At 36.0% G+C, this 25,591-nt stretch overlaps 3 protein-coding genes across 4 annotated transcripts; all 3 read left to right on the forward strand.

Annotated features, from left to right (window-relative positions):
* The first annotated feature begins 365 nt into the window (after positions 1-365).
* LOC114733070 (pentatricopeptide repeat-containing protein At1g34160-like) lies at positions 366-2,505 on the forward strand. 2 transcript variants are annotated; one of them, XM_028920480.1, is made up of 2 exons: positions 366-2,170; positions 2,254-2,505. In XM_028920480.1, coding segments are annotated over exons 1-2 (1,725 nt in total). In that variant the 5' UTR covers positions 366-446; the 3' UTR covers positions 2,255-2,505. The 2 variants fall into 2 exon arrangements, with proteins under 2 accessions (XP_028776313.1, XP_028776311.1); XM_028920478.1 differs by lacking the exon at positions 2,254-2,505 and having other exon boundaries at positions 366-2,196.
* A 5,822-nt stretch (positions 2,506-8,327) lies between these two features.
* On the forward strand, positions 8,328-11,966 carry LOC114733055 (protein PNS1-like). Its single transcript, XM_028920464.1, has 5 exons — positions 8,328-8,514; positions 8,635-9,033; positions 9,247-10,155; positions 10,687-10,920; positions 11,594-11,966. The coding sequence occupies exons 1-5, from the start codon at positions 8,497-8,499 to the stop codon at positions 11,771-11,773; spliced, it is 1,740 nt and encodes a 579-aa protein (XP_028776297.1). The 5' UTR covers positions 8,328-8,496; the 3' UTR covers positions 11,774-11,966.
* Positions 11,967-20,589: 8,623 nt separating this feature from the next.
* Positions 20,590-23,372, forward strand: LOC114733064 (histone deacetylase 8-like). Its single transcript, XM_028920474.1, has 3 exons — positions 20,590-20,905; positions 21,827-22,407; positions 22,801-23,372. Exons 1-3 carry the CDS (start codon positions 20,656-20,658, stop codon positions 23,101-23,103), a joined length of 1,134 nt encoding a protein of 377 aa, XP_028776307.1. The 5' UTR covers positions 20,590-20,655; the 3' UTR covers positions 23,104-23,372.
* The last annotated feature ends 2,219 nt before the right edge of the window (positions 23,373-25,591 follow it).

A 25,591-nucleotide genomic window follows, 5' to 3' on the forward strand; every position in this document is an offset into this window, starting at 1 on the left:
TCCAAAACTCCAAAAGCTATCTACTCTGATTCTGATATAGTAATTATTTAAATTTGAATTTATAATGGAGATAAAAAAAAATAACCAATAGTATTTATTAATTTCGATTTCAAAAGTTAACAAAAAAAAGGCACTCATTTACTGCTTTTCATAAAATATGCATTAATTCCTAAAAAAGTTATTTTCCAAATTAAAAAAAGTAACAAAAAAATATTATTAATTTATTTCGTTGGTGAAAAAATTATTATTAATGTAGTATTTGTTATATCATGTATGCATTTTTTAAAAATATATCAATATATTGAACGCATTAAATAAGAATGCCATATTATGGTTTTTTTCGGTTGATATATGTATAGATCCGCCCCAAGAAAGAGCAGCAGTCATCCTTCGGACAGAAAAGATGTAGCTAAATTGGTTTGATCTTCCCGCTTCGATCACATGGAATGGCCCTCCACTTGGACGCCTTGTTACAGAAATGCGCTTCTCTCTATCATGTCAAGCAGCTCCAAGCTCATCTTATCACCACCGGTCAATTCCAGTTCCACCCTTCTCGCACCAAGCTCCTCGAGCTTTGCGCCGTTTCACCCTCCGGCGACCTTTCTTTCGCCTGCGAAATTTTCCGGCAAATCAGAATACCTTCCACCAATGATTGGAATGCCGTTGTTCGCGGCCTAGCGCAGAGCTCTCTTCCCACACAAGCCATCTCATGGTTCCGCACCATGTTGCGGAGGTCCCAAAGGGTGGATGCTCTAACATGCTCGTTTGTCCTGAAGGCTTGCGCGCGTGCCTTGGCTCTTTCTGAAGCCTCACAGATGCATTCTCATATTGTGCGTATTGGGGTCGAAGCTGATGTTTTGTTGCAGACCACTTTGATGGACGTGTACGCTAAATCGGGTGATCTCGATGGTGCACAAAAGGTGTTTGATGAAATGGGTTTACGTGATATAGCTTCGTGGAATGCATTGATATCTGGGTTGGCACAGGGGAATCGACCCAATGAAGCTATGGCTTTGTTTAACAGAATGAAGGAGGAGGGCTGGAAGCCAAATGAAGTCACTGTTCTTGGTGCACTCTCTGCTTGTTCGCAATTGGGTGCTTCAAAACAGGGTGAAAATATTCACGTGTTTATAGTGAATGAGAAGCTAGACATGGATGTGATTGTTTGTAATGCAGTTATCGATATGTATGCGAAATGTGGGTTTGTAGATAAAGCATATTCAGTCTTCAATAACATGAGCTGCAGGAAAAATATTATTACGTGGAATACAATGATTATGGCATTAGCAATGAATGGTGATGGACATGAGGCATTGGATCTTTTGAGTCAAATGGCTTTAGATGGAGTGCCTTCAGATGCAGTATCATATCTTGCTGCATTGTGTGCCTGCAATCATGCTGGCTTAGTAGAAGAGGGTGTTAGCTTGTTTGATTCAATGCTGAAGTCTGGGGTGAAACCCAACGTTAAGCACTATGGGAGTGTAGTTGATTTGTTAGGTCGAGCGGGAAGGCTCAAAGAAGCTTGTGATATTATACGCTCTATGCCTATGTTCCCTGACGAAGTACTTTGGCAGACTTTGCTTGGGGCCAGCAAGACTTATGGGAATGTGGAAATGGCAGAGATGGCGTCAAAGAAGCTGGTGGAAATGGGATCCATCAGTTGTGGAGATTTTGTGTTGCTATCAAATATTTATGCAGCTCAAAAGAGATGGGATGATGTAGGGAGGGTGAGGGAAGCCATGAGAAATAGAGATGTGAAGAAGGTGCCAGGATTTAGTTACATGGAAGTAGAAGGTGTATTACACAAGTTTGTAAATGGTGATCAGAGTCACCCAGATTCGAGGGAGATCTATGCAAAGCTGGATGAGATTAAGTTCAGGATTAAAGCCTATGGATATACAGCTGAGACTGATCTTGTATTGCATGATATAGGAGAGGAGGACAAGGAGAATGTTTTGAATTATCACAGTGAGAAGTTGGCAGTGGCATTTGGTTTGATTAGTACAATAGATGGAACACCAATTCAAGTTAACAAAAACCTTAGAATATGTGTGGACTGTCATGCTGTGATCAAAATTATATCGAAGATTTATAGTAGGGAGATTATTGTGCGAGATAGAGCACGGTTTCATAGATTCAACCAGGGTCTATGTTCTTGCAAAGATTACTGGTAAAATAAAATTTTGTTTTTAAGCAGTTTCAATGGAGATTAGGAGCAAATACTGAAGTAGTGCTTCATTTGATTGTTTGAAGAAATTGGAACAAACGTTTTTCTCAAAATTGCACCTCGATCTCTGGTTGGCAAGCAGCATAATGACGAAACTGTTTGCAATCGGGACCGATATGTCCCTGGTAAATCAACAACTTGTACTCATAAAGTTCTTATACGTTCTGTCTTGCGTTTTGATGATCAGTTTACCAAAATCTTTCTGCTAGTTTGGAACTAACTCTTGGTCCACTAACAGGAAATTTCACGATTAGCAAACTGCCGAAATTTTGTGATCAAAAGTAAATGCTTATGTTGACAAAGTTCTTACCTTTTCCATAGTTTCTTTGAGTGGAATTGGTGCTCTGTGTTTATTGCATTACCTTATTTTTTTCTTTCGTTTTATATGTTTTACTTAGCAATAATGGGAAAAAAAATAAAGACGTCATCCTAATTGCTATTTCATTGCATTCCCACTATAGAAAGCTAAAAATGGTTGCTGGATAGATATAGGGGAGCTTCTCATTTCTATTAGAGATGCATCACTGCTCTTGCGTACTGTACATGATTTTTTTTCCCACAATAATAATAGAGTTACTGATCAAAAACTGATTACTTTATATACTTATATGGTATAATATCAAACTAAAATCTAGTTCAACTAGATATCTTAAACACTCAAAATAGTTATGCCTAAAACAATGGAAAATATAGATATAGTTTAAAAAAAAGAAAACAACAAGAAGAAAGAAACTCGGGACACTAATCCAATTGAGTGAAAAATATAAATGATTTTTAAATTAATCAAAGCCTTTTACTTGTTCACAAGCACACTTCGTGTCTCTTGAACACTCTTCCAGTTCTTATTTGATTTTGTCTCATTTCTCATGTCCTTGATGGGTATTAATGGCAAGCTGCTGCTGCGATGAATATGCTGCATTGAACATCTGTAACATACACTTTATGGCGTGTCATCATATCAGCTTGTAAATTCAAGTTTTTTTGTGTTAATTTTAATTCGTCCTTCTACACATATCAATAAATTCATACAGTAGCAGTACTATTCGTCATGCTTGGACGAGGTTTAAAGTTCAAGCCTAGCATTGATATATTAATGTGTGTCCATGCATTTAATTTGTACTCCATCCGTTCCTTATTATAAGAGACATTTGATGTTTATAGCATGTTCCCATATATAAGAGACACTTAAAAGTTGTCTTTATTTTTTTGTATTGATTTTTTATTTTACCCTTATTTATTTTGTCTCTAACTCATACTCTCTCTCCCTCCCACTTCTCTTTGTTTTAATAATTTAATTGTTCTCTCTCATACTCTCTCTCCTTATTAATGGGGTATTGTTGGAAAAAACATTATACTTTTTACACATTAATTGTCCTTAACTAATTTTAACTGTTTTTTTTATCAACATAATTTGATTATTTGTTTCTTATAATAAGGAACGGAAGGAGTATTGTTTTTGGCGTAACAAATCCATTAAGACTCATCATATTTAAATTGACATAGCCATACGGACTCCACAGTAAAATTAACATTATTGATCATTTAGGACGTCAATATGGTACAGTAAATCTCAAGAGACATGGACGCACTCTCTGAGGGACTCCAAAGTCCAAAAGGCATTTTGAATTGAGCATGTGAGGTCCCCACCTGCGAAAGTTCCTCGGTGATAAAGCCACCTTTCCTTCTTCTACAAGGGTCTCTCGCTATTCCATGGCGTAATTCTTGGAGAAGAAAAGGATTCAACTCATGAGTCATCTTCAAAATTGTTTGCCCAACATATTCATCCCTACTGGTTTTTTTCTAATATTATCTCTAATTTTTAATATAAAAGTTAGTGTCACTTTAATTTGATCATAAATATAAAACTTTGATTATTTTATTTCTCGTATTTAATTATTTTTTTAAAGTAATCCTTGTAATAGTTGTACATATTAAAGATTTCACACAGGATTAGCAAGATAATACATATTTATTACAAATAGTAAACTTAATTAATTTTTTAAATTTACTTAAATTAGTCAACTAACTTTTATATTAAGAATTGGAATTAATACATATATACAGATGCAGGCACATGTACGTAGTTGAACTTTGTTATTCGACTTCTCCTAAGTATAGGAGGTAGTGAAGAAATTTGCTTGGGAAAGTTTGTAACCTTAGAAGTACTTGGAAAAAAAAAATATTTTCATGCAAGTTAGTACAAAACTCTTCTCACATTACTTAGCTGAATATCCTAAAATCGCTTTCAAAAAACTAATTCAAACACCTTCTTGATCATAAATGCAAAATTTCAATATTTTGATTCTCAAATTTATAGTTTGTTCTTGAAAATATTCTTATTAATTTTACTTGTTAAGGAATTTCTATAAAAGATGGTTTCCAATTCAAATGATTAAAAGAGTACTTTTAAAAACCAAACACATATTTTCTCCATTTCACAAACAGCACATTGAAATTAATGAACAGCATCTGAAACTGTAAGCAAAACACGCCCTAAATTAGAAAAGTAATAATTGTAAGCAGCAAAACTGGGGACTATCCTAACATATGGAAACAAAACAAAACAAAACAAAATCAAGAGGGAATGGGAGCGTGACAATCCAACCAAACAAACACAATTTCCTTAAAAAATTCCTTAGCTTCCACGTAATTAGTTCATTTTTCACATGGGCAAATACTGCATAAAAGATTTTACCGCTAAGTTATATACTTTTATATTGTAAAAATAAAAGGAAATATCTTTAGTGAAGTGAATTATAATATAATATACTTCATTTAATATTAAATGTAGGAGTTAGATATAACTCATGTTCTTAATATACAAAGTTAATTATTTATAATAAATTTATATTAGTTTCTCTAAAACACTTTTTTAGTAATTTATGTTCAAAATGAGCAATTAATTTCAGGAAAAGAATCATAAATTTGTTAGATAAAATAGACATAGAATGAAAATGAATACTACCTCATGTTCTTAATATAAGATCTTATTTAACTTTTATCTTGATCCTAAATATAAAACCCAAATCCACTTTGTCTCTTATATTTATACATTTTTTTCTGAAGTAATCCATCAATAATGTTAGTTCTAACCAATATATTTGATTAGTAAGAATATTTTAGGAAAGACAATACCTATTTTTTTATAAATAACTAACTTAACTTCTTTCCTTAATCTTTTTAAATTAGTCAACTAGCTATTATAATTAGAATCGAAGGTATTAGAAAATTTAAAAGAAAATACGCATGTAGATGGAGGACGTATGTGTTATACTCCGTCGCGTCTATACTATAACAAGTTCCTTAACTTTTCTTACATTCCCAAAAAAATAAAAACTTAGTTATTAAATTTATCTTAAAATGATAGGGTTTTTTTTATTTTACTCCTAAAAAATGATAAAATTATCTCCAATATTATATTTTTATTATTTCTCATCTTTTTTATATATAATAAAAATAAAAATGAAAAAATTATATTAATTATATTGACAACATCTTATATTTTAAACAACAATTTTTTTTTAAAAGTTGAAAGTTGAGGTGAGAATTAAGGGGGTGTTTGGATGAAACCAAATCATGGTTTGGAGAATAATTTTTGGAGAATAGATTTTATGGAAAATAGATTTTGTGAAAAAGTGATTTTAAGAAATAAGAGTGTTTGGATAATTGTTATCAGAAACACTTTTTATATATACAAATTACTAAAAAAGACATAAGTTAATATGATAATTACATAAAAGATAAATTTTATGATATATTTTAATTTGAAGGAATAAAATTGTTAATAATATATTTTTTACCAACATAATTAATAATACATAAAAGAATATAATTAATAAATAATTAATATGTGTATATATTTATAAAATATAAGATTAAATATATTTATAACAAAATAATTTAGGAGTGTTAAAGTCATATTATTGTTGAGATCTATTCTGACAGGCACAATTATACTCTCTAATTTAAGCCAGAAACAGAATGGATTCACTTTTTCTGAAATCTTGGTTTTGAGTCCAAAATCATGGTTTTGGCCTGAAACCGCGGTTTATTAATTTTCCTCCATGTTTGACAAATTTGAGACCCAAATCATAGTTTGGTCTCAAAACTATGGTTTCATATTGCCAAACACTCCAAGATAGATATAAAGAATGAGTAGGATGCACGTAATCGGATATGACACGTGGGGTCTGCGCGGTCTTTCTCATTTAAAACTTAGATTTTCCCAGAAAAAGTCAAGCAAAAACTTGGATTCTACAGAAAGTGGCTTTTTTTAAAGCTGATTTAAAACTAAAACGTTAGATGACAGGAACAGCGGGCAAGAGTCAAGGGACAAGAAAATGCAAGTTCTTGAATCTATTATTCATGAAAAAATTCGACTTAAATAATAATAATAATAATAATAATAATAATAATAATAATGTCGGCCCCTGTGTGCACATTTTCAGTTGAGCCAAGTGTCTGGCCCCCAATAATAATTGTTTTGTACGACCCACGTGTATGAACAATAATTTGGACCTTACTTTTTCACAAATTAATAGATTACACGTATTTTTTGACAATATATTTATTTATTTATTTATATAAGTGCAAGTTGTGTTTCAAGTGATAAAGAGTTAGGCCGTATCTAATAAAAAAATAGGGGTTTAAATCATACTATTATTGTGAATAATTAGTCAATAGGTAATTTATAAATATTTTTGCGATTTTACATTGATGATTCAAGGAACTCAACTCATTTAAATTTTCAGTGATTTAGAAAAGACTTAAACTCAAAAAAAAATAATTAAATGAATTAAATAGTTTCATTTTGACAATAGTCAAATTACAAACAAAATTTAGAAATCTAATCATTAGTTAAAAAATGGGAGATGTGTAACCAAAAAATACAAAGCTTGTACCAACATCTTTCATAATATGTAGAAGATGAATGCATATATAAAAATACTTAATTTTTTTTAAAAAAATTAAATATTTAATATAATTTTAACTCAATTATAATTATAATTTGTACGTAAAAATAAATCAGAGGTGCTTCTCCAGGTTACAAATTTATTTTCACTTGTTAAGCTCCTAACCCACCAATTTCTAGAAGCTCATCTTGCACATAAGAAGAATTAAGTCAAATAAATTACTATTTCTCGATTAATATCTTCTTAGAAAAGTCAAATAATACTTAAATGTTTGAAAGATAATACTTAATAACAAAATGATAAATCAGAAAATTAAAGTGATAGCCAGGTGGGGCCCATTCAATAGTTTTTGCGTCTATCCATTTCTTAGGGAATCTAATCATTCTTCTCTGTCATCAGCATATTAACCAATCGCAGCCGTTGATTTCATCATCACACCCTCTGTCTCCTACGTAGAATGCCTAGAAAATACTACGTACCGAACACAGATAAACTTTCCACCTTTTTTTGATTTTAACAATAAAATTTCTTTTATCTAATTCATTTTTAACTAATAAATTTTTTTTATATAAGTTTATTTTTTTATAGAGGTATAATAAAATTATAGATTCATTATTTTTATTTTTCTTTTAGAGATACCCATAAAAATACAGAAGATATGTTACAAAAAAACCAATAAAGGATAGGTTACAATCACATTCATTTTCACTAGCATCTTTATATTTGCTACTTAATTATTTATTTAAATAAATAATGTATGTTTAATTAAGTAATTCAAAAGATAATCAGTTTTATAAATGTAAAACTCAAATCAAAATAAATGATACTAAAATGAATATAATTAATAATACTTTGCATAATTTTATTATAAAAGGAAAACATATAACTTAAGTACTTCACTATGAATGCATAGACTTGTTGGTCAGCAAAAGGAAAAAAAAGACTTGTTTATTCAAATTTTCTAACAAATAATTTGGAAACAATATTTGTTAAAAAAAAATTGGAAACAATAACTTGAATATTAACATTAATGTAAATATTAAATTTGAAAATTTAAAATGACATAAAATGTAATTCAGCTGAAATTCATGGAATAAAGATAAATAATTTACTCTGACGTGTTTGGGAGGCTCCTAAAGGAAGTGTGGGTCCCACGTATTCTGATACTATGGGGCATAGTGTGAAAACGCCGAGTGAAAATAACGGGCAAAACAAATAACGTCATCCACCACAGAATCCACACCTCGTAAAGACAACTAAAACATTCCAGAGACCGTCAGCGACACCGTCTCCGCTGCCTGCCGCCGTCACCCACTCACCTCCGTCACAGCCACCGAACAACTCCTTAACTTCTAAATGGGTGCTGAAGAACCGGTAAGCTAAATATTATACTTTGCATGTTTTGATTGCCTTCTGTATTTTCTTAGCTTGATTTTGCTGTTTTTGTAAAGTCTTAATTCTTTTTCTCTTTTCGTTGGTCGTGCGTGGTGGTAGGTCGTTGAGGGAGGAAATGAAGCAAAAGCTGAAGTGAGAGAAGGAAATGTAAACAAGAAGGAGGAAAAGGAAGAAGATGAAGCTAAGGATTTGGAAAAAGGTGAAGTGGGTTTTGAAGAGAGAGCTTTTCAGACCAATTATGATAATGCCGAAAATCGCCATACTCATGAAGATTTTCAGCACTCGATGTACCATAGATTGAACCCCACAAATCCGTTGAGGATTGTACTTAACAGCAATACCAGAGTTGCATCTCCTTCACCTCCTCCTCCTCCTCCTCCTTCTCATCCTCGTCCTCATCCTCATCCGCCTCCTCCTCCTTCTCCTTCTCCTTCTCCTTCTCCCCCTCCTGAATCTCAGCCTTCTGAGCCTCGCTCTGTACCAATCCTGCAACCACAAGTAAGCTTTTCTTTTTATATTTTAAGAGAATTACTTTTTCTCAATTTGACGTATTTTTCCCCATTGAAGACGACCTGATATTTTTGAATCTTTCTCAAAAATCTCGTTCATTTATGTGAATTTATTGGTAGATTCTTGGAGGGCTAATCTTACCTTTATGAGGATTCTGCTTCCTTTATCTAATTTTTTTCCTTCTAATTTGATTTTCTACAGCGACCCGTGACATTGAGTTCGAGAAGATATACCAACAGAATATCCCTGTTTCTCTTCCTCCTCCACTTTTTCCTGGCTGTTGTTCTGGTTTGCTTTCTTGTTTTCAAGGGAATCCAAGGGCTATTCCAGGCATCGGATTCTATCAAAAGGAGAGAGAGAAGGGTTTTGAAGTTCTTTCTGCCACAAGTGGAAGCTGCATGCCTTATTAGCATCACTCTGGCATTTATGTGGCAGAAAGCAATAAGGAAATGGCCCACTTTCATGGTTCATTTCATACTATGGTGCACTTTTGTAATGTCTCTTGCAGCTGGAGTCCTTCTTCTTTGCTTTCAGAGGCCTTCCACTAATGGTGTTGGAGTTTGTTTGATCGCTTTTTCAGTGGGAAACGGCTTGTATGCCTGTTGGGTTAATAACAGAATTAAGTTTTGTTGTAAGATCTTGAGCCTGTCACTTGAGCCAGCATCAAAATTCCCAGATTTGAATTATCCCACTTACTGTATGCTTAGTGCTTCATTCCTCTGGATGACTCTGTGGACTGTAGCTGTGATTGGAGCCTTGAACTTTTATGTTCCTCCTTTGATTATAATGGCGTTGATGCTGAGCTTGGCTTGGACTACAGAGGTCATGAGGAATGTTGTTAACATCACTGTTAGTAGGGTCATTGCTTTGTATTATCTTAGAGGGATGCAATCAAATACTAAGTTTTGCTTTCTCAGAGCATCAACCAGGAATCTTGGAAGTGCTTGTTTAGGGTCTCTCTTTGTTCCGACAATTGAAGCTCTAAGAATAGTCGCCCGGGGTTTAAATTTGCTCGAAGGAGAGGATGAGTTCATGTTCTGTTGTGCTCATTGTTGTCTGAGAGTGATGGAGTCCATTTTCAGAAACGGTAATAGCTGGGCCTATGTACAGGTAACATGACACAACTGAATCCCTGCCCTTGGCAATCTATAAAACTCACCATCGGCCGGATGCATACTTTATTCCCAGAGGGTTTCTTTTTTTTAAAAAAAAAAAAATTTTTGAACCCTGGGGAATAAATGAAAAATAAAATAGCCTTACCAACAAATTGGGCTAACCCCTTTGAGTATATCAAGTAATCCTAAAGTTGAGTATTGCTAAATTACCTTTAGATTACTTGTTAAGAAGTTTTAGCAACGAAAAGCCATTAACTATGCACATGATCTTGATTTTTTGCTTAAACTTATCTGCATAAACTTTTTTTAAAATTGTATTGGCTGCTTGTTCTCTGGTCCCGCTTGACCTGTCAAGCTTTGTTGGCATTAGAGAGCCGTCACTATCTGAAAGCTAAAGATCATTATTGTGGTCCTTACCAGTATTCTGTAAAAGTATTTAACACGTCTAATTCTGATTTTAAACCCAATCAACAATTACTTGCGTGGATTACTGATCTGGATTAATGTCTTAATTGATATCTTGCAGATAGCAGCCTATGGGAAAGGATTTGTGCAGGCATCTCAAGACACGTGGGCCCTGTTTCAGAAAGAAAAAATAGAACAACTCGTGGATTCTGATATAACAAGCTCAATCTGCTTCCTCACAGGAGTTTGTAGTGGTTCTATCTGTGTCATTGTTGTGGCTGCTTGGACTGCCAAAGTTCACCAAAGTTTCACAGCTAGGCTTTCCCTCCTCACTTTCTTCATTGGATACCTTTTGGTTAGTACCCCTTATTTGACCCCCTTATTTTGTACATATACATACACAGAACACCCTTTTCTTTAATTTGTTATTCTTAACTTGCACGTGATCAACTTTTATTTTTTAAATCAGAAAAATTCTCAAGTAGGTCCTGTTTTTTGAAAGATGGGTAGGTGGAATAAGTCTGTAGAGAAAAATGAGCGTATTACCACCTGTCGGCGGGTTGGGTGGAAGAAATTTGACTCTTCTTAAACAAGGTTGGGGATTTTAATCTTGTGGATGAAAAAGTGCATTGGGAGAACTATTTCCAGTTGGGTCCAACAATGATCGAATCTGACATGATAATGCTGGATATCAGATAGATAGATGTACTAAAAAAGTACTATAAATACCTACCACTTTGGTATGCACTTTACTTTATAATGAGTAATTAACATGTGATCGAATCTCATATGTTTATAAAAAAATATCTCTTGGGATTACATGTTTGATGCTGAAGATTAATAAAAACGAGCTAATCATGGAGAGACCAATATGCATATCAGTTGTACATTTTTCTATGGGGCCCACAATTGATATGCTTGAATTGCTGATCTTTGTTACAGCTCAGATCTGGTTTCAGAATATGTCATTAATTTATTAATCTGATGTTGTTAATTGAGATAATCTGGAAAAAATATTGACCCTGCAGACAAGGATCGCCATGGCAGTGCCTCATGCTTGTGTGAGTTGTTACTATGCATGCTATGCAGAGAACCCAGAAAACAGACTGTTTGATAGAACAATTAAGGAACGTCTTGAGCTGTTAGAAACTCACAAGGAAGCCTCGGCCACCACGCCACGAGGACGTCGCCGGAATTTGAGGGCATAGTCCGAGGAGGAGGCTGCAGGGGGTGCCACCTAGTCATGAATCATCAACTTGGTTGGAGTCACAGGAATCGTTGATGGCTTTGAGGAGGCGGTTATGGTGGGAATGAGCTTTGATTAATTGAAAAAAGAAAAGGGTTGATCCATTAATGGAGTTTTGAGTTGGAAGGAATGTGATGAGCAGTGAAATTCCTCAATCAACGAGACCACTCAGAGGCGAAGTGCCTTTGTGGTGGTGGCCATGTGTATATTATGCATGTACTCCGTGAATATTCCCTATTAGGTGAAATGCCCCAATTATTTTATTCTCAGAAATCACTGGAAGCATTTTTTTTAATTTAGAAAAATAAAATTCATGAAATTGGACAGTAATCTGCATGAATATTTGATATGCAAAATAATAGTATTTCGTATATAATTTTTTCAAAAAATAATGAAAAATGATATGGCGGTGTTAAGTAATAATAATAGTATTATTAGTTCTGGTTTTAAATATAGGAGTTAGTTTATAATGTAAATTGTAGAAATATTAACTCAATATTTTTAAATTTTGAGAGTAAATTTGCATTTTAACCAAACGATTTATTATGAAGTGGAGGATGTTCACTTAGAATAATAGTATTACCGAAAAAGCTGGTGAGACAGAATATTCACATCACTTTTCAAAACAGTTATTTGTTTGAAATTTAAAATTAAAAAAGAAAAAAGAAAAAGACGGATTGCTTCCACTCTGAAAGTGGTTGCGTTTAATTTTAAAAAACTAAAAACTTGTTTGGTTTCTTGTTTTGAAAACAATTTTTTGTTTTTAAAAACAGAAAAACAAAAAGACTTGTTTGACAATTTGTTTCTTGTTGATTGTCTTAAAAAACAAAAAAAAATGTTTTTAAAAACTGAAAAACCAAAACAACTTTTACATGTTTTCTTATTTTGTTTGTGTTTTTTATTTTTTTGTTTTGAAAAATTAGAGAAATTTTCTTCTCTTCTTCTCTACTATCTACTACTTATCATTACAAGTGATAACTACCACTTGTCAAAATGTAATTTTTTTTATATTTTTTTTCAAATGTGATTTTTTTAAAAATTATTTTCTAAACAAAGTTTTCTGTTTTTTGTTTCCAAAAATTGTTCTTAAAAAAATTTTATAAAATTATTTTGAGAATAAGAAAACAAAACAACAAAAACAAACAGCCTCTAAAGTTTTGGGTTCCGGTTTGATACGTTTTTCAGATATTAAAAAAGAAGAGATAAGATTGAAAAGGAAAGGCACCAACAGAAGTGGCCTACTCATCATTCCGTCTCTAAAATTTCTACCCAGAAAATGAAAGGGAAACGCCCAAGAAAATTTAATATTAATTCCATTTTGGAATATTTCTTTCATTGCATTCATCGTCAGAATCATGTCATGTTTAGACAAGATTTATCTCCTAGTTTATTTCTTTTGATACCCTCTTCACTTCCTTTCTTTTCTTTTTCTCTTTTTTAGTATACTCCCTCTCTCTCTCTTTTTTTTTTTTTGGTTTATTTCAAAGATCTGAATATATATGGATAAAACTAATATATATAACGGTAATAAAATTACTTTGCTACAATCCTAAATGGATCAAGTAATTGAGGAATTTAATGGATCAAGTAATTGAGGAATTTTTTTATCTTAAATATAAGATCTTAATTAATTTTTTCTTCTAAATGTGTAATTTTCTCAAGAATATTCTAATTGATTATATGTATGATACAGGAATTTACATATAGGCTAGTTTGCATCGCGGGCATATTAGGAAATAGATGGCAAAAAAAGGGTATGTTAGGAAATGGACGCATTTTTTTTTATATAATAAATAATTAATTTAACTTTTTATAAATCAAATGATTAACTTTTGTTGTGGTGTTCCGTCTTGTTATATTGAAGGATATCTAGTTGGGCATTAAGTTTGATCACCTTTTGGACACATATTATGGCACATCTTTTTGTAGTATGATTAATAAGTAATGCAACCAATAGGAGTTTGTTCAATTAGTAAGGAGTCAACTCAAAATCTATGAGATTGTAAGTCCAAATCTTGCTGTCAATGTGACAATTTTTTTGGGTGAAAGGGAAATTTTATTAACTAGAAAAAGAACAGTACATCAAACCGAAGATTACACAAGAAAGCAGCAAGTAAAACAGGGAATGACAAAAAAATAACAACTTCAACATCCTAAGGAAAGGTGTTGAATCGGTCCAAGTAGTCGTCGGGTCTTAGAAGTCTGATCAGCTATGGCAGCGGCGCCTATGATAATTGATTGAGCTGTGAATGAGTCCCCTGCAAAGAGTCTTCGGTTTCGAGCGTCCCAAATTTTCCAAGTGATTATGCCGAAGAGGAGGGACCACCTTGAGCTAGTATGCTTTGGGTCCAAGTTCTTCAGCCACCAATCCTTTAGCGGTGTGTTAATGAAGCTCGAGAGCTTGTGTTGAGGCAGGATTAATTTCTAGCAAGCTATAGCTAGAGGGCATTGGCAGAATATATGGTCAGTAGTTTCATCCGCTCTATTGCAGAGTTCGCACGTTGCCTCAACAGTCATATGTCTGTGCAAACGTTCAACATTGGTGAGAAGCCTATCCTTGAAGGCTAGCCAGAGGAAGGATCGAACTCGTTGTGCACCTTGCCATTGCCAGATAAGCTTCCAACAATATGCTTTATCTGCCCAGGAGTCTTCTTTACTTATCTTGTAGGCCGAGGAGACTGAAAAGGCTCCATTTGCTGTCAGGTTCCAAGCGCAGGTGTCGGTCCCCCCCATGGGGGAGGGTGGCAACATAGCAGCTATTTGGAGATTGATGGACATAGGCAATTGGTCTTAGAACATGTCCCATTTCCAATTCTCGTCCTGATCAATAAAATCTCGAATGGGTTGTGCTAAAGCTTGATGACTTGTCTCGCAAAAAGCTAGATGCTTTAGCGGCCCCAGTTCTCCTATCCAATTGTCAGACCAGAATCTCACATTTTCACCATTCCTGACTTGCCATTTGATCCCCAAAGAGGTGGTAGGCCAAGCCTTTGAAATGCTTCTCCAGGTATGCGAGCAATCCTGCGTTTTGAAAACAGAGCTCCTTACCGGTGACCTGTTATATTTCGCTCTAAGAATCTGTACCCATAGGAGTTTGGCTTGCTGGCTAGGTAAAAACCGAGTTTGGCAAGAAAGGCACTGCTCTGGCTTTGCAATTTTTTCAAACCACATCCTCCGTTCTGTGTAGGCTGGCATAAATCATCCCAACACACTAAGTGGGTGCTTCTACGTGTGGTGTCCGATCCCCAAATGAAGTCTCTAATTATTTTCTCAATTTGATTGCAGCAGGAAGCTAGAAGCGACGAGGTTTGCATGGCATAATAAGGTATGGCTGAGAGAATTGACTTGGCAAGTGTAATCCTTCCTGCAAGGGAGAGTGTATAACCTTTCCAAGCAGAGAGCTTTTGTTGAGTTTTCTCAATGATACATGCATAGGTGTCTTTAGTAACTCTTGAGTGGAGAAGCGGGACGCCCAGGTATCTGCCAAGTTCATCTGTTTTGTTATAACCCAAGTGAGCACAAATACGGTCAGAGTCTCTCTTTTGCACGTTCTTGGAGAAGAAAATGCGGGTTTTAGCTTGACTAATGGAGTGACCTGATGCAACACAGAAATCATTTAGCACCTTTTTTATTAGATCAACTTGGCTAGGAGATGTGGAACTAAAAAGAATGAGGTCGTCTGCAAAGAATAGATGGGAAAGAGGAGGCCCCTCTTTTCCCATCTTAATGGTCTCCCATTTATCGGTGGTAACCTTTGTTCTGATTAGCTGAGACAACCGTTCCATGCAAAGCACAAAGATGTAGGGGGACAAAGGGTCCCCTTGACGGATTCCTCGAGAGGGGTGGAATGATTATGATGGGGAGCCATTCCAGAGGATTTGCATTGTGGGAGATGAGATGCAATGCATAATGATCCTAGTTATATTTGCTGGAATTCTTGCGTCTCTAAGTGTTTCTTCAATGAATTCCCATTTAATCTTGTCAAAGGCTTTTTCTAGATCTACCTTGATGGCCATCCATCCTTTTTTTCTAATTTTGCGTCTCATGGAATGTATGACTTCTTGTGCAATAATAATGTTGTCAGTAATGTTTCTTCCTTGAATAAAGCTAGACTGGTAGGGAAGAATAAGTTCTGGCATGAGGGGCTTGAGATGGTTTGCTACGATTTTTGTGATTATCTTGTAGACAACTGTGCAGAGACTAATGGGTTTGAAATCCTTGAGTTTGCATGGTCTATCAGCCTTGGGGATCAGAGTGATGAGAGTTCTGTTATGCACAGGGTCTATGGTTCCACCCTCAAAGACTTGTTTAACCATTCTGCATAAGGAAGCGCCTACCACATCCCAGTGAAGCTGATAGAAAAGAGCATGAATACCATCTACTCCCGGTGCCTTTAGAGGTTTCATATCGAAAAGGGCTCTATTTATTTCCTCTGTTGTCATAGAGTCAGATAAGGTCAACCAAGAAGAGTCAGGGAGGACGGGAAACATACCTTGGTGGTAGGCCCTATGCGACTCCGCATTGGTTGAGTATAAGGAATGGAAAAACTGCTTTGCCATAAGGAGCAGATTTTGTTCATTTGATTCCCATGTTCCATCATCCTTTTGGAGGCAGGTGATTCTATTTTTGCGATTTCGAATACGCGCCTTAGTGTGGTAGAAGGCGGTGTTACGGTCCCCCAGAGTTATCCATTCACTTCTGGATTTTTGGAGCCAAAGGAGCTCCTCTTGTAGGCACACATACTCATAGTCTATGCGTAGGGAATGATCTAGCTCTAGGAGGCAGGAGGATGAAGTTTGGTTTGCCAAGCCCTTTTGAACCCCAGAGATACGGGCTCTGAGTCATCTCTTCTTCCTTCCAATCTGACCGAAGACTTCTTGGTTCCAGTGGGATGCAGCTAAGGAGAAGTTGGAGATATTCTCCGAGAGGGTAAGCCTAGAGTCCCAGTTATCCTGAACTAATTTGGGGAAGGTATGGTGGGTTTCCCAAGCAATGAGGAATTTGAAATCTTTAGGCTTTTTGTTTGCAGATATGGGGGAACCAAAATTAATCTAGAGGGGCCTGTGATCTGAATTGATTTGCGGTAGGTGTTGAACTGTGGAGTTGGAAAAATGGTGTATCCAGTGGGTGTTGGAGAGTGCTCTATCCAATCGAGCTAAAGTGAGCCCACGTCTCCAAGTGTAGAATGGGCCTGCATAGCCCAAGTCAATGAGCTCATTAGACTGAATGAAGGAATGGAAGAGGCAGCATCCTCAACTTCGTTCACTGGCGCCTCCTTTTCGTTCATCTAAGCTTAAAGTGGCGTTGAAATCGCCAGCAAGTAACCAAGGTTCATTGGAGTCGGATGCAATATTGGAGAGGTCACTCCATAGATTAACTCTCCATTAGGGGTTTGGGCTAGCATAAATTGCTGTAAAGAGAAAGTTTTTTCTCTGGTTAATCAAATTGACACGGTAGTGGATGAATTGTTGATGGTTTTTGAGTACTTCGATCTCTGTCAAACTAGACCAAAGAACCCAAATGCCTCCTAAAAATCCATTTGCTTCCACTCTGTGAGAGTGATACATGCCAATTTTCTTTATTACTCTATCTGCCTTGAGACTAGAGATTCTGGGTTCCACTAGGACTACTAGATCAGGTTTGTAATCCATCAGAAAAGATTTGAGCACTGCGTGGAATTTGTTGGCTGCAGCGCCCTGGTAGTTCCAAACAAAAGCTGACATAAATAGAATAAACAAGAGGGTTGACGGAGTCTTAGCCCTCCATATCCGGTTGTCCATCCCCTTCTTCATCGTCAACAATGTTCTCTTCTGCTTCATCAATGTTAGGCAAAGCAGGGAGATTCAGAGATTCAGCGATGGCCTTTAAGGTTTCCTCAGATAGGGAAGGGCTTGGTTCTTTGGGTCTAGCTTTGGGTTTTCTAAGGGTGATGCCTTTTTGGTGATTTGGCCTAGTGTTTGGGTCTGGTGGCTTGGGTATATTATTTTCTTTTCCTGTGTCATAGGGTTGGGCTTGGTTAGGGGCGGGCCGAGAGTTGTAAAGTGGTTGGAGAGCTATGCGGGGTTGGCCAGGGGAGGAGATTGAAACGGCAGTGTGAAGGGTAGGGTCCAGAATGCGTGACTCGGCTTTAAAGGCATGGCTTTCAAAGAGGGAGTCTAGGTTAGTCACTGGTTTGGTAGTTTGAAGCTGGGGGTTCTTGAAATGCTCATTACATTAGGAGTTTGGTTTGCTTTTACTGTTACAAGGTTTCATCAAAGTGGAAACTTGTGCACTTGCTTTTGCCTTTTGGGTCTGTTCAGAGGAAATGACTTGCACTGTATGGGAATGGTCAGTTGCTGCAGTTGATGTGGAGGGGATATCTTCAGTGGCAAGGATGTCAAACCTGCTACCGTAGCTATTACCTTTAGGGAGGCTACTCTCTGACAGTTTTCAGTCACCTTTTTCACGCCTACGCCCACTCGCTGGTACCTGCATCTAGGAACCGTACAGTTCAGTTTTCCTCTAAGGATGTGTGCTAGCTTGTGTCGCCGAGGGTTGCTCAGGCAGGGTTGCCGGAGCATGGGTTGCAGCCATCTCGTTAGGGTCATGTTTTTGAGGGCAAGTGGCTTCGAGGTGGCCATAATGTCCGCAGCAGAAGCATATTGTAGGTAAGCCTTCATATTCCACATGGAGGGTTTGATTATCTACCTCAATCTTGGAGACGAGTGGCTAGGAGAGATCGATGAGAATCGCTATCCTAGCGAACTTGTCTCGTTCCCCAGATGCTGTATTGTAGTCAATGCGAATCACGCTGCCAAGGACCTCTCCAATGGCTCGGATTACACCCTTCTTATAGTACTTTGTAGGGAGACCCGGGATTCTAATCCATCCTATGACCTGTGAAGCTGTATGCGTCAGTGGAGAGAAGCCAGGTGTCCATGGTTACACTGTGAGATAGTGCCCAAGGATCATCCAGGGCCCGCCCAGGAGAACCTCGTTATAATCCCTTTCATTGCTGAGCTTGGTGATGAAACAGTTGCCCTCAAGGTCCGAAAGTTGTGCTGAGCCTGAAAGTTTCCACATGCTCACGACCTTGTCTCGTAGATCTCTGTATCTTATGTTTCTACCCGGCATTTTGACAACCATCACAAATCTCATACTTTCGTTGAGTATGCGGTGAATCCTTTTAGAGAAGACGATGGACGATATAGGATCATGGCGTCTGATCATGATATCACCATCTTCAAAGGTGAATTCTTCGTCTTCCTCCTGTCTCTTTGCAGTGTGGTTCATTAACATATCTCTGAAGGATGGCGGGCTCCCAGTCATTTCCGCATCCTCTTTGGGTTCTTTGGTGTTCTCTTCATTAGCGGACATTTCATCCTCTGAGGAGGAGATGGGGTCATAAGAGAGCATGTCGGCATCATCACCGGCACGAAGATCCCGTATTTTGACCTTCTTGGTGTTTCGATTATCATCCGGGTGTGGTGGGGGTTCGTCTCTTTTTCCTGGAGTTTGGTCGAGAGAGAGAGAGAGCATTCCATCTTCCTTTTTTTGCCGTGTTGGATGTTGATCTCTTTGATGGTGGCTTCTTTTTTTTTTCAATGTGACAATTTTGTTTCATTGAAACTGGAAAAAGAAATCAAGATTTGACATGTCTTCAAGCTCAAAGATTATTTATAAAAGTATTTACAAATTGTTTACTAATCAAGCTCTCATATCAACGGCCGCATTTAAACTCACAAACTTATAGTTTATGAGTTATTTCTTTTTAGCAACCAAAGCAATTTTTGTTGCCCACTTTGCTCTGTTTTTCTGTCTTCATGGAGCTCACTGCCCAAAAAATGCCTTTCGTACATAAAAGCTTTGAGCCTGCATTTTAAACAAATTTTGGGCCCTTTTTGATAATATGTTGGACCCTGATAAAGTTCTCCGTTCTTTTGTACAAATGGGGGTAAGAAGCCCGATAAAATAATCAAAAGCGTCGGGTTTCTCCGTGTACTTTTGGTCCGGATTTCAAAGGTAAAATTGCAAATGTTAGAAAGGTTGGATTTGACGGAAAAGGCTAATTTCCCATAACATGAAAAATCAAAATTTTACAAATACTCAAATACATTTCATGGGTTGGGTCTGGGAGAATGGAGAACCGAGTTTTGAATCCTTATTAGAAGAGTTGTTTATATTTAGTGTTTGGTAATATCTCAAATATGATTACTTTCAAGGAGGATACTTATGTTTTTAGGAGGAAAAAAATCCATTTCACCGTTGTACCAAAAAGGGGAAAAAAATTACAATGAGATCCCATTCAAGAAAATTAAATATAAGAAGGTCTCTTAAAATCATCAAATTTTTTTAAAGTCCTAAAAGACCTCATTGCAATAAATTTTATTTGTTTAGTTACCAAATTATTTTTTTTTTAAAAGTTTGTATTGACAACTGCAAGAGCAGTCATAGACAACTTAAAATGTAAGAATTGACAACTATCGCGGTAGGTATTGACAACTTATACAATACATTTTCTAATATATTGAGAAAATATGTTGCTAATACTTGTTATAATAGATGTCAATCCTTACACTTTAAGTTGTTTGCTTTTTCAGTTCTCAATGTAAACTATAAAAAAAAAAACTTGAGAATTAAACAAATAAAATTTATTATAACAAGATTTTTTAGAACTTTAAAATAATTTGATAATTTAAAAAAAAAATTTATTTAACTCTCTGGGATCTTATTGTAAATTTCCAAAAAAAAAAAAACCCATTTCATTGCTTTCGTGATCTACTCCTAGGCTACTACTCTCCATTTCATTACTCTCGTGTCTCGACACTAGGGGGCAAAAAAGAAAAATTGCTGTTTGTGCGTTCTATGGCTGAATCAAGGAATCGAATTGATGTGTTCTGGCACGAGGGAATGCTGAAGCATGACACCGGGAATGGCGTATTTGACAGTGGAATGGATCCTGGCTTCTTGGAGGTGTTGGAGAAGCATCCAGAAAACTCCGACAGGATCCGAAATATGGTTTCCATCCTCAAGAGGGGCCCTATCTCTCCTTTCATTTCTTGGCACCTTGGCTCTCCCGCTCGTCTCCCTCAACTTCTTTCCTTTCACACTCCTGGTACTTTTCCTATTTCTTTCTCCGTAATAACCGTCGTTTCTTTCTTCCATCCACCTGTTCCTAGTTCAATTCCTACATTATTTCGTGACGTAACTTTGACGACACTAGTATTCACTGTGGGGAGAGAATCTAAATTTACCTAATAGTTTATAACAACATGAATTAGACTCTATTTTAGTCAAGTGAAGTCAAATTTAGCATCAGGGAAATGTCATGTGAGTTTAACCCCCTTTATTTTTGTGTGTTTTGTGCTTTGTTACAGATTAGCATTCTAGTGGGATGCTATAGTTTTTGTATTCCATCATCCACTTATCACATTCCTCTTTTGTCATGGAAGTAATCAATATCATCAAATCCAAGCAACATGGGAATTGAAGGTTTGATAATAGCAGCTATGTAGCCAAGTTGACGGACACAATCTTGAAAATGGTACTTAAACTGTTAATCTTATAACTGAATTGGAAAGGAAAAGAATAGAATGGAATAGGGTGATAGGGAATAAATAAACTAAAATGACAGTGGCTATCGATGGAATTTTGTAAGAGGAGGGCAATGCAGTAATAGAGGGGTGGGAATAAGGATTGACATGTATAAGGTCATGAATTTAGATTCCCAATTTTTAAGGAGTGATAATTACCATGGGAGAGACTATTCTCATGGTTATGGTCAACCAAACAATATATTGGAATATAATCGTAAAAAATATGTTTATATTGGAATATATGATGATTATTATGAGGAATGATATTCCCGGGAGTCACAAGGAAAGGAGTTAAAGCAAACGGGACCTTGGGCTTTGGAGAAACAGCAAATGGTGTATATTCTCTCTCTCAATCTGTGTGTGTTACTTTGTTAGAAATAATGTGAATGAGATTGGTGTTAGTCTGTCTGATTTAAATATCAAATGTGTTCTTCTGCTAGAATACATAAATGAATTGGTACAAGCAGACAAAGATGGTGGAAAGATACTATGTTCTGGAACATTCTTAAACCCTGGATCATGGGATGCTGCACTTCTTGCTGCCGGTACCACAATGTCTGCAATGAAGCATATACTTGATGGCCATGGAAAAATAGCTTATGCATTGGTTAGGCCCCCAGGTCATCATGCTCAGCCTACTCAAGCTGATGGTTACTGCTTCCTTAACAATGCTGGTCTTGCCATACAGTTAGCTTTAGATTCTGGGTGTAGAAAAGTTGCGGTTATAGACATAGATGTTCATTATGGAAATGGTACAGCAGAGGGATTTTATCAGTCTAATAAAGTTCTTACCATATCTCTCCATATGAACCATGGATCATGGGGTCCTTCACATCCTCAGAATGGATCTGTCGATGAAATTGGTGAAGGAGAAGGTTGTGGCTATAACCTAAACATTCCTCTTCCAAATGGAACTGGAGACAAGGGATATGTATATGCTTTTAATCAGTTGGTGGTTCCATCAGTCCAAAAGTTCGACCCTGATATTATAGTCTTGGTTATTGGGCAAGACTCGAGTGCTGTAAGTTGATCCATTTCATCTTTGTAGTTCCTAATTTTTCTGTGTGACAATTTTAACAATTCACACACCCTGAGGGTTGATATGAGAGTGGATTTTGTGCCATCATGACAAATGGTCAATGGCGTTCCTAAATTATATTTTGATTGTAACTAACAATTCTCTGCCAAGTTTGTGTGAAGTTGAGTTCATGATCTCTTAGAATTTGAAACCTTATAGACCTCTCTTACCTTTTTGTCTGCATTTCTTGCAGCACAAATAAGCATGAATCCTAGTGCTGTTATAAATCTGTACAAGTGTCAAAGTAAATGATCATCCATGTATTTGCCTTGCTGCTATTGTCAATGAAAACCTGATTTACTTACGTTGTCAGATTTTGGTTTGCATGTGCTTCAGTTTGATCCAAATGGAAGGCAATGCTTAACAACGGAGGGCTATAGGGAACTTGGACAGATAGTACAGGCTCTTGCAACGGAGCACTGTGATGGACGGCTTCTAATCGTCCAGGAGGGTGGATATCATGTCACATATTCAGCATATTGTCTCCATGCAACACTTGAGGGTGTTCTTAATCTACCATCGCCCCTGCTACAAGATCCTGTTGCTTATTACCCAGAGGACGAGACATTTTCAGTAGAAGTTATAGAAGCCATAAAAAAATACCAGAAAGATAAAGTGCCCTTCTTGAAGACAGCTTAACTTGGAGCACTTCTTTTGACACTTCATGATGTCTGATTCTGGGAGTGGTCCCAATGATGTAATCAACCTCAAATAATCTGAAGTAGCAATTCGGAATTTCACTATGCTCTCCTGTGTATTTTTTGTTCATTAATCCTGTTTTCTTCACTGGAGTGTTCTCTAATATTACAATGGCTGGTAAACTTGTCCTATAGGTTATGATGTTGTAATTGACGTTTTCATCTGCGAGGATAAAAGATATAACGCACAATTTGCCAATTCCTTCTTAAGCATGAGCACATCTTTAGCTAGTATAGAAATAGGATAATTAAGCTATTATGTACTAATGGATAGTTTCCTTACTACAAGCCATCCATAACATTAAAATGAATTCATTAGTTTCTGCATTAGCTTCTGTAGCCTGTTATTGCATTTGTTTCCCCGGGATGGTTGATGTGTTTTTATGAGTGCAAGGTATTCTGAGACGCAGAAGAGAGTGAGAAAAACGGAAATGTCGAGAAGATGTTGAAGAGAGAGGATGAAAGGGGTGGGGTAGGTGGAGAACTTTGTTTATTGAGAGATGGTGGAAAAGACGTATAGAGAGAGGGGGGAAGAGAGAGAGGAAGAAAGGATGGGGGTAGCTGGACTCGTGGCAGCTGCGGCTGTAAATCATCTCAAAGAAAACAAGCTCTCTTGCTCTGGCTTGTTCACCAGTTACGTGTTGACAAGTTTGAGTTTGCTTTTTATTGATGTGGCATGTGGGAATTTGCTGAAGAAGTACCCATCCCTCCAGCATTGATCTGCGGAGAGAGGAAGAAAAGAGTTTTGAAGAAGAGAACAGAGACGAAGCTTCAGGAGGGAGCCATGAATGAAGTGAAAGAGAAGAAAGAAGAATAGAGAAGAGGAGGGCCAATAGGCCATTTATTGTAAACATCATTACAATTTACAAATTGCTAATCTTTGTTAATATGCTAAAAAAATTTTTTTAAAAAATGAAGCAGAAACTAGAAAGAAAGTCTGAAGTTGGTAAGCAAGCATTACAATGCACATGATTCACTTTTTTTTTTTTAATACAGTTTAAATATATATGCACGCAAGCATGTTAATGTTAAACTCAAGTCTGGAATCTTATTTAAGGTTGAAGGGTAGTATTGTTATTGGGAAAACTTCCTCTAAAAAAAATTAATGTACTACCTCCGGTCCTTATTATAAGACCCTATTTGACTTTTTGTTTGGTCCTAATTATAAGACCCCAATCCATTTTTTCTCCCATATTTATGCATTTTTTCCAAGATAATCCTTCTAATAATGATAGTTCTAGCCAATATACTTAATTAGCAAGGATATTTTAGGAATGATAACACTTATTTATTACAAATAACTAACTTAACTTACTTTTTTAATCTCCTCAAATAAGTCAACTGAGTCTTATAATTAAGACCGGAGGTAGTATTATTGTTATTTTATAAAACAAATTGAGGCAAGTGAAAACTCACCAGAGAGAGAGAGGAGGGCCATGATGACATGAAAAGTATCTAACTTGTTAAGAACTTAAGGAATACTTAAATTATTTTAAAAAAAATTATATTACAGCACAAAAAATAAGTATGTGGAAAAAAAAATTTTGTATACATAAATTTAAGTGTTTTTAGTGGTTTGCCAAACTCCCGCGTGAAGGAAGTGGCCCGTGAAGTGGGCTCCTCCCAATTAATGGGACGTTACTGTTTTCTGTTGTAACCAAAAAAGTTATTAGTATTAAATTATTAAGTAATTAATTAATTATAAATTATTTGGGTCCCATAATTCCCTCACGTCACTGTTTTATAGCTTTCGCGTGCTTTCATGACCCGGAATCTTTCAGAATTTTCTATTCCCACGTAAGAATCTTGCCCCCACATTGGACATCCGATTCCACCGGGCTCCACCCAACATCTTGATTCCTTTCAAGATTCCAAAATAATGCATGAATCTTCTCTATCTTGGTTGGCCCAAGAACAGAAGATAATTTCTCCTTCTTTCACCAAACGTTTTTGTGCAATGCTTTCTTTGTATATCAATTTTCTTAATATTCATATTTTAAATATTTCAACATCCTATGAATCTATGCCACGTTATCTAGTTTATTTAATTTTATTCCCAATATCGGTACGTCAATTACGTTCATGTACACGTTGAATTATTATATCACCCACGACCAAGATCACCGAACTCATTACAATACACACACAGAATTCCAAGTTGGTGAATTATTATATTGATGATCAGTTGTTTTTAATTTTAAGATCTAAATTATCATTCTTATACTGAAAATTAGATTTATTTTATTTTTGTCCCTATCTAGTCAAAAAATAACCAAGTAGAGTTGAAAAAGAAAGGTTAGATTTGATAGTTTCCGCCAGACTCTTCACCAATGATGAACGTGTACGTATACTACATTGAAAGAAACTAAATCATATTTGTTTGTCATTTTTTCTTGCATCAAGTAAATTAATTAGATCAAATATAGTAA

This window comes from Neltuma alba, unplaced genomic scaffold, assembly GCF_004799145.2.
Source record: "Neltuma alba isolate B1F8T4 unplaced genomic scaffold, ASM479914v2 tig00012964_pilon, whole genome shotgun sequence".
Lineage (NCBI taxonomy): Eukaryota > Viridiplantae > Streptophyta > Magnoliopsida > Fabales > Fabaceae > Neltuma > Neltuma alba.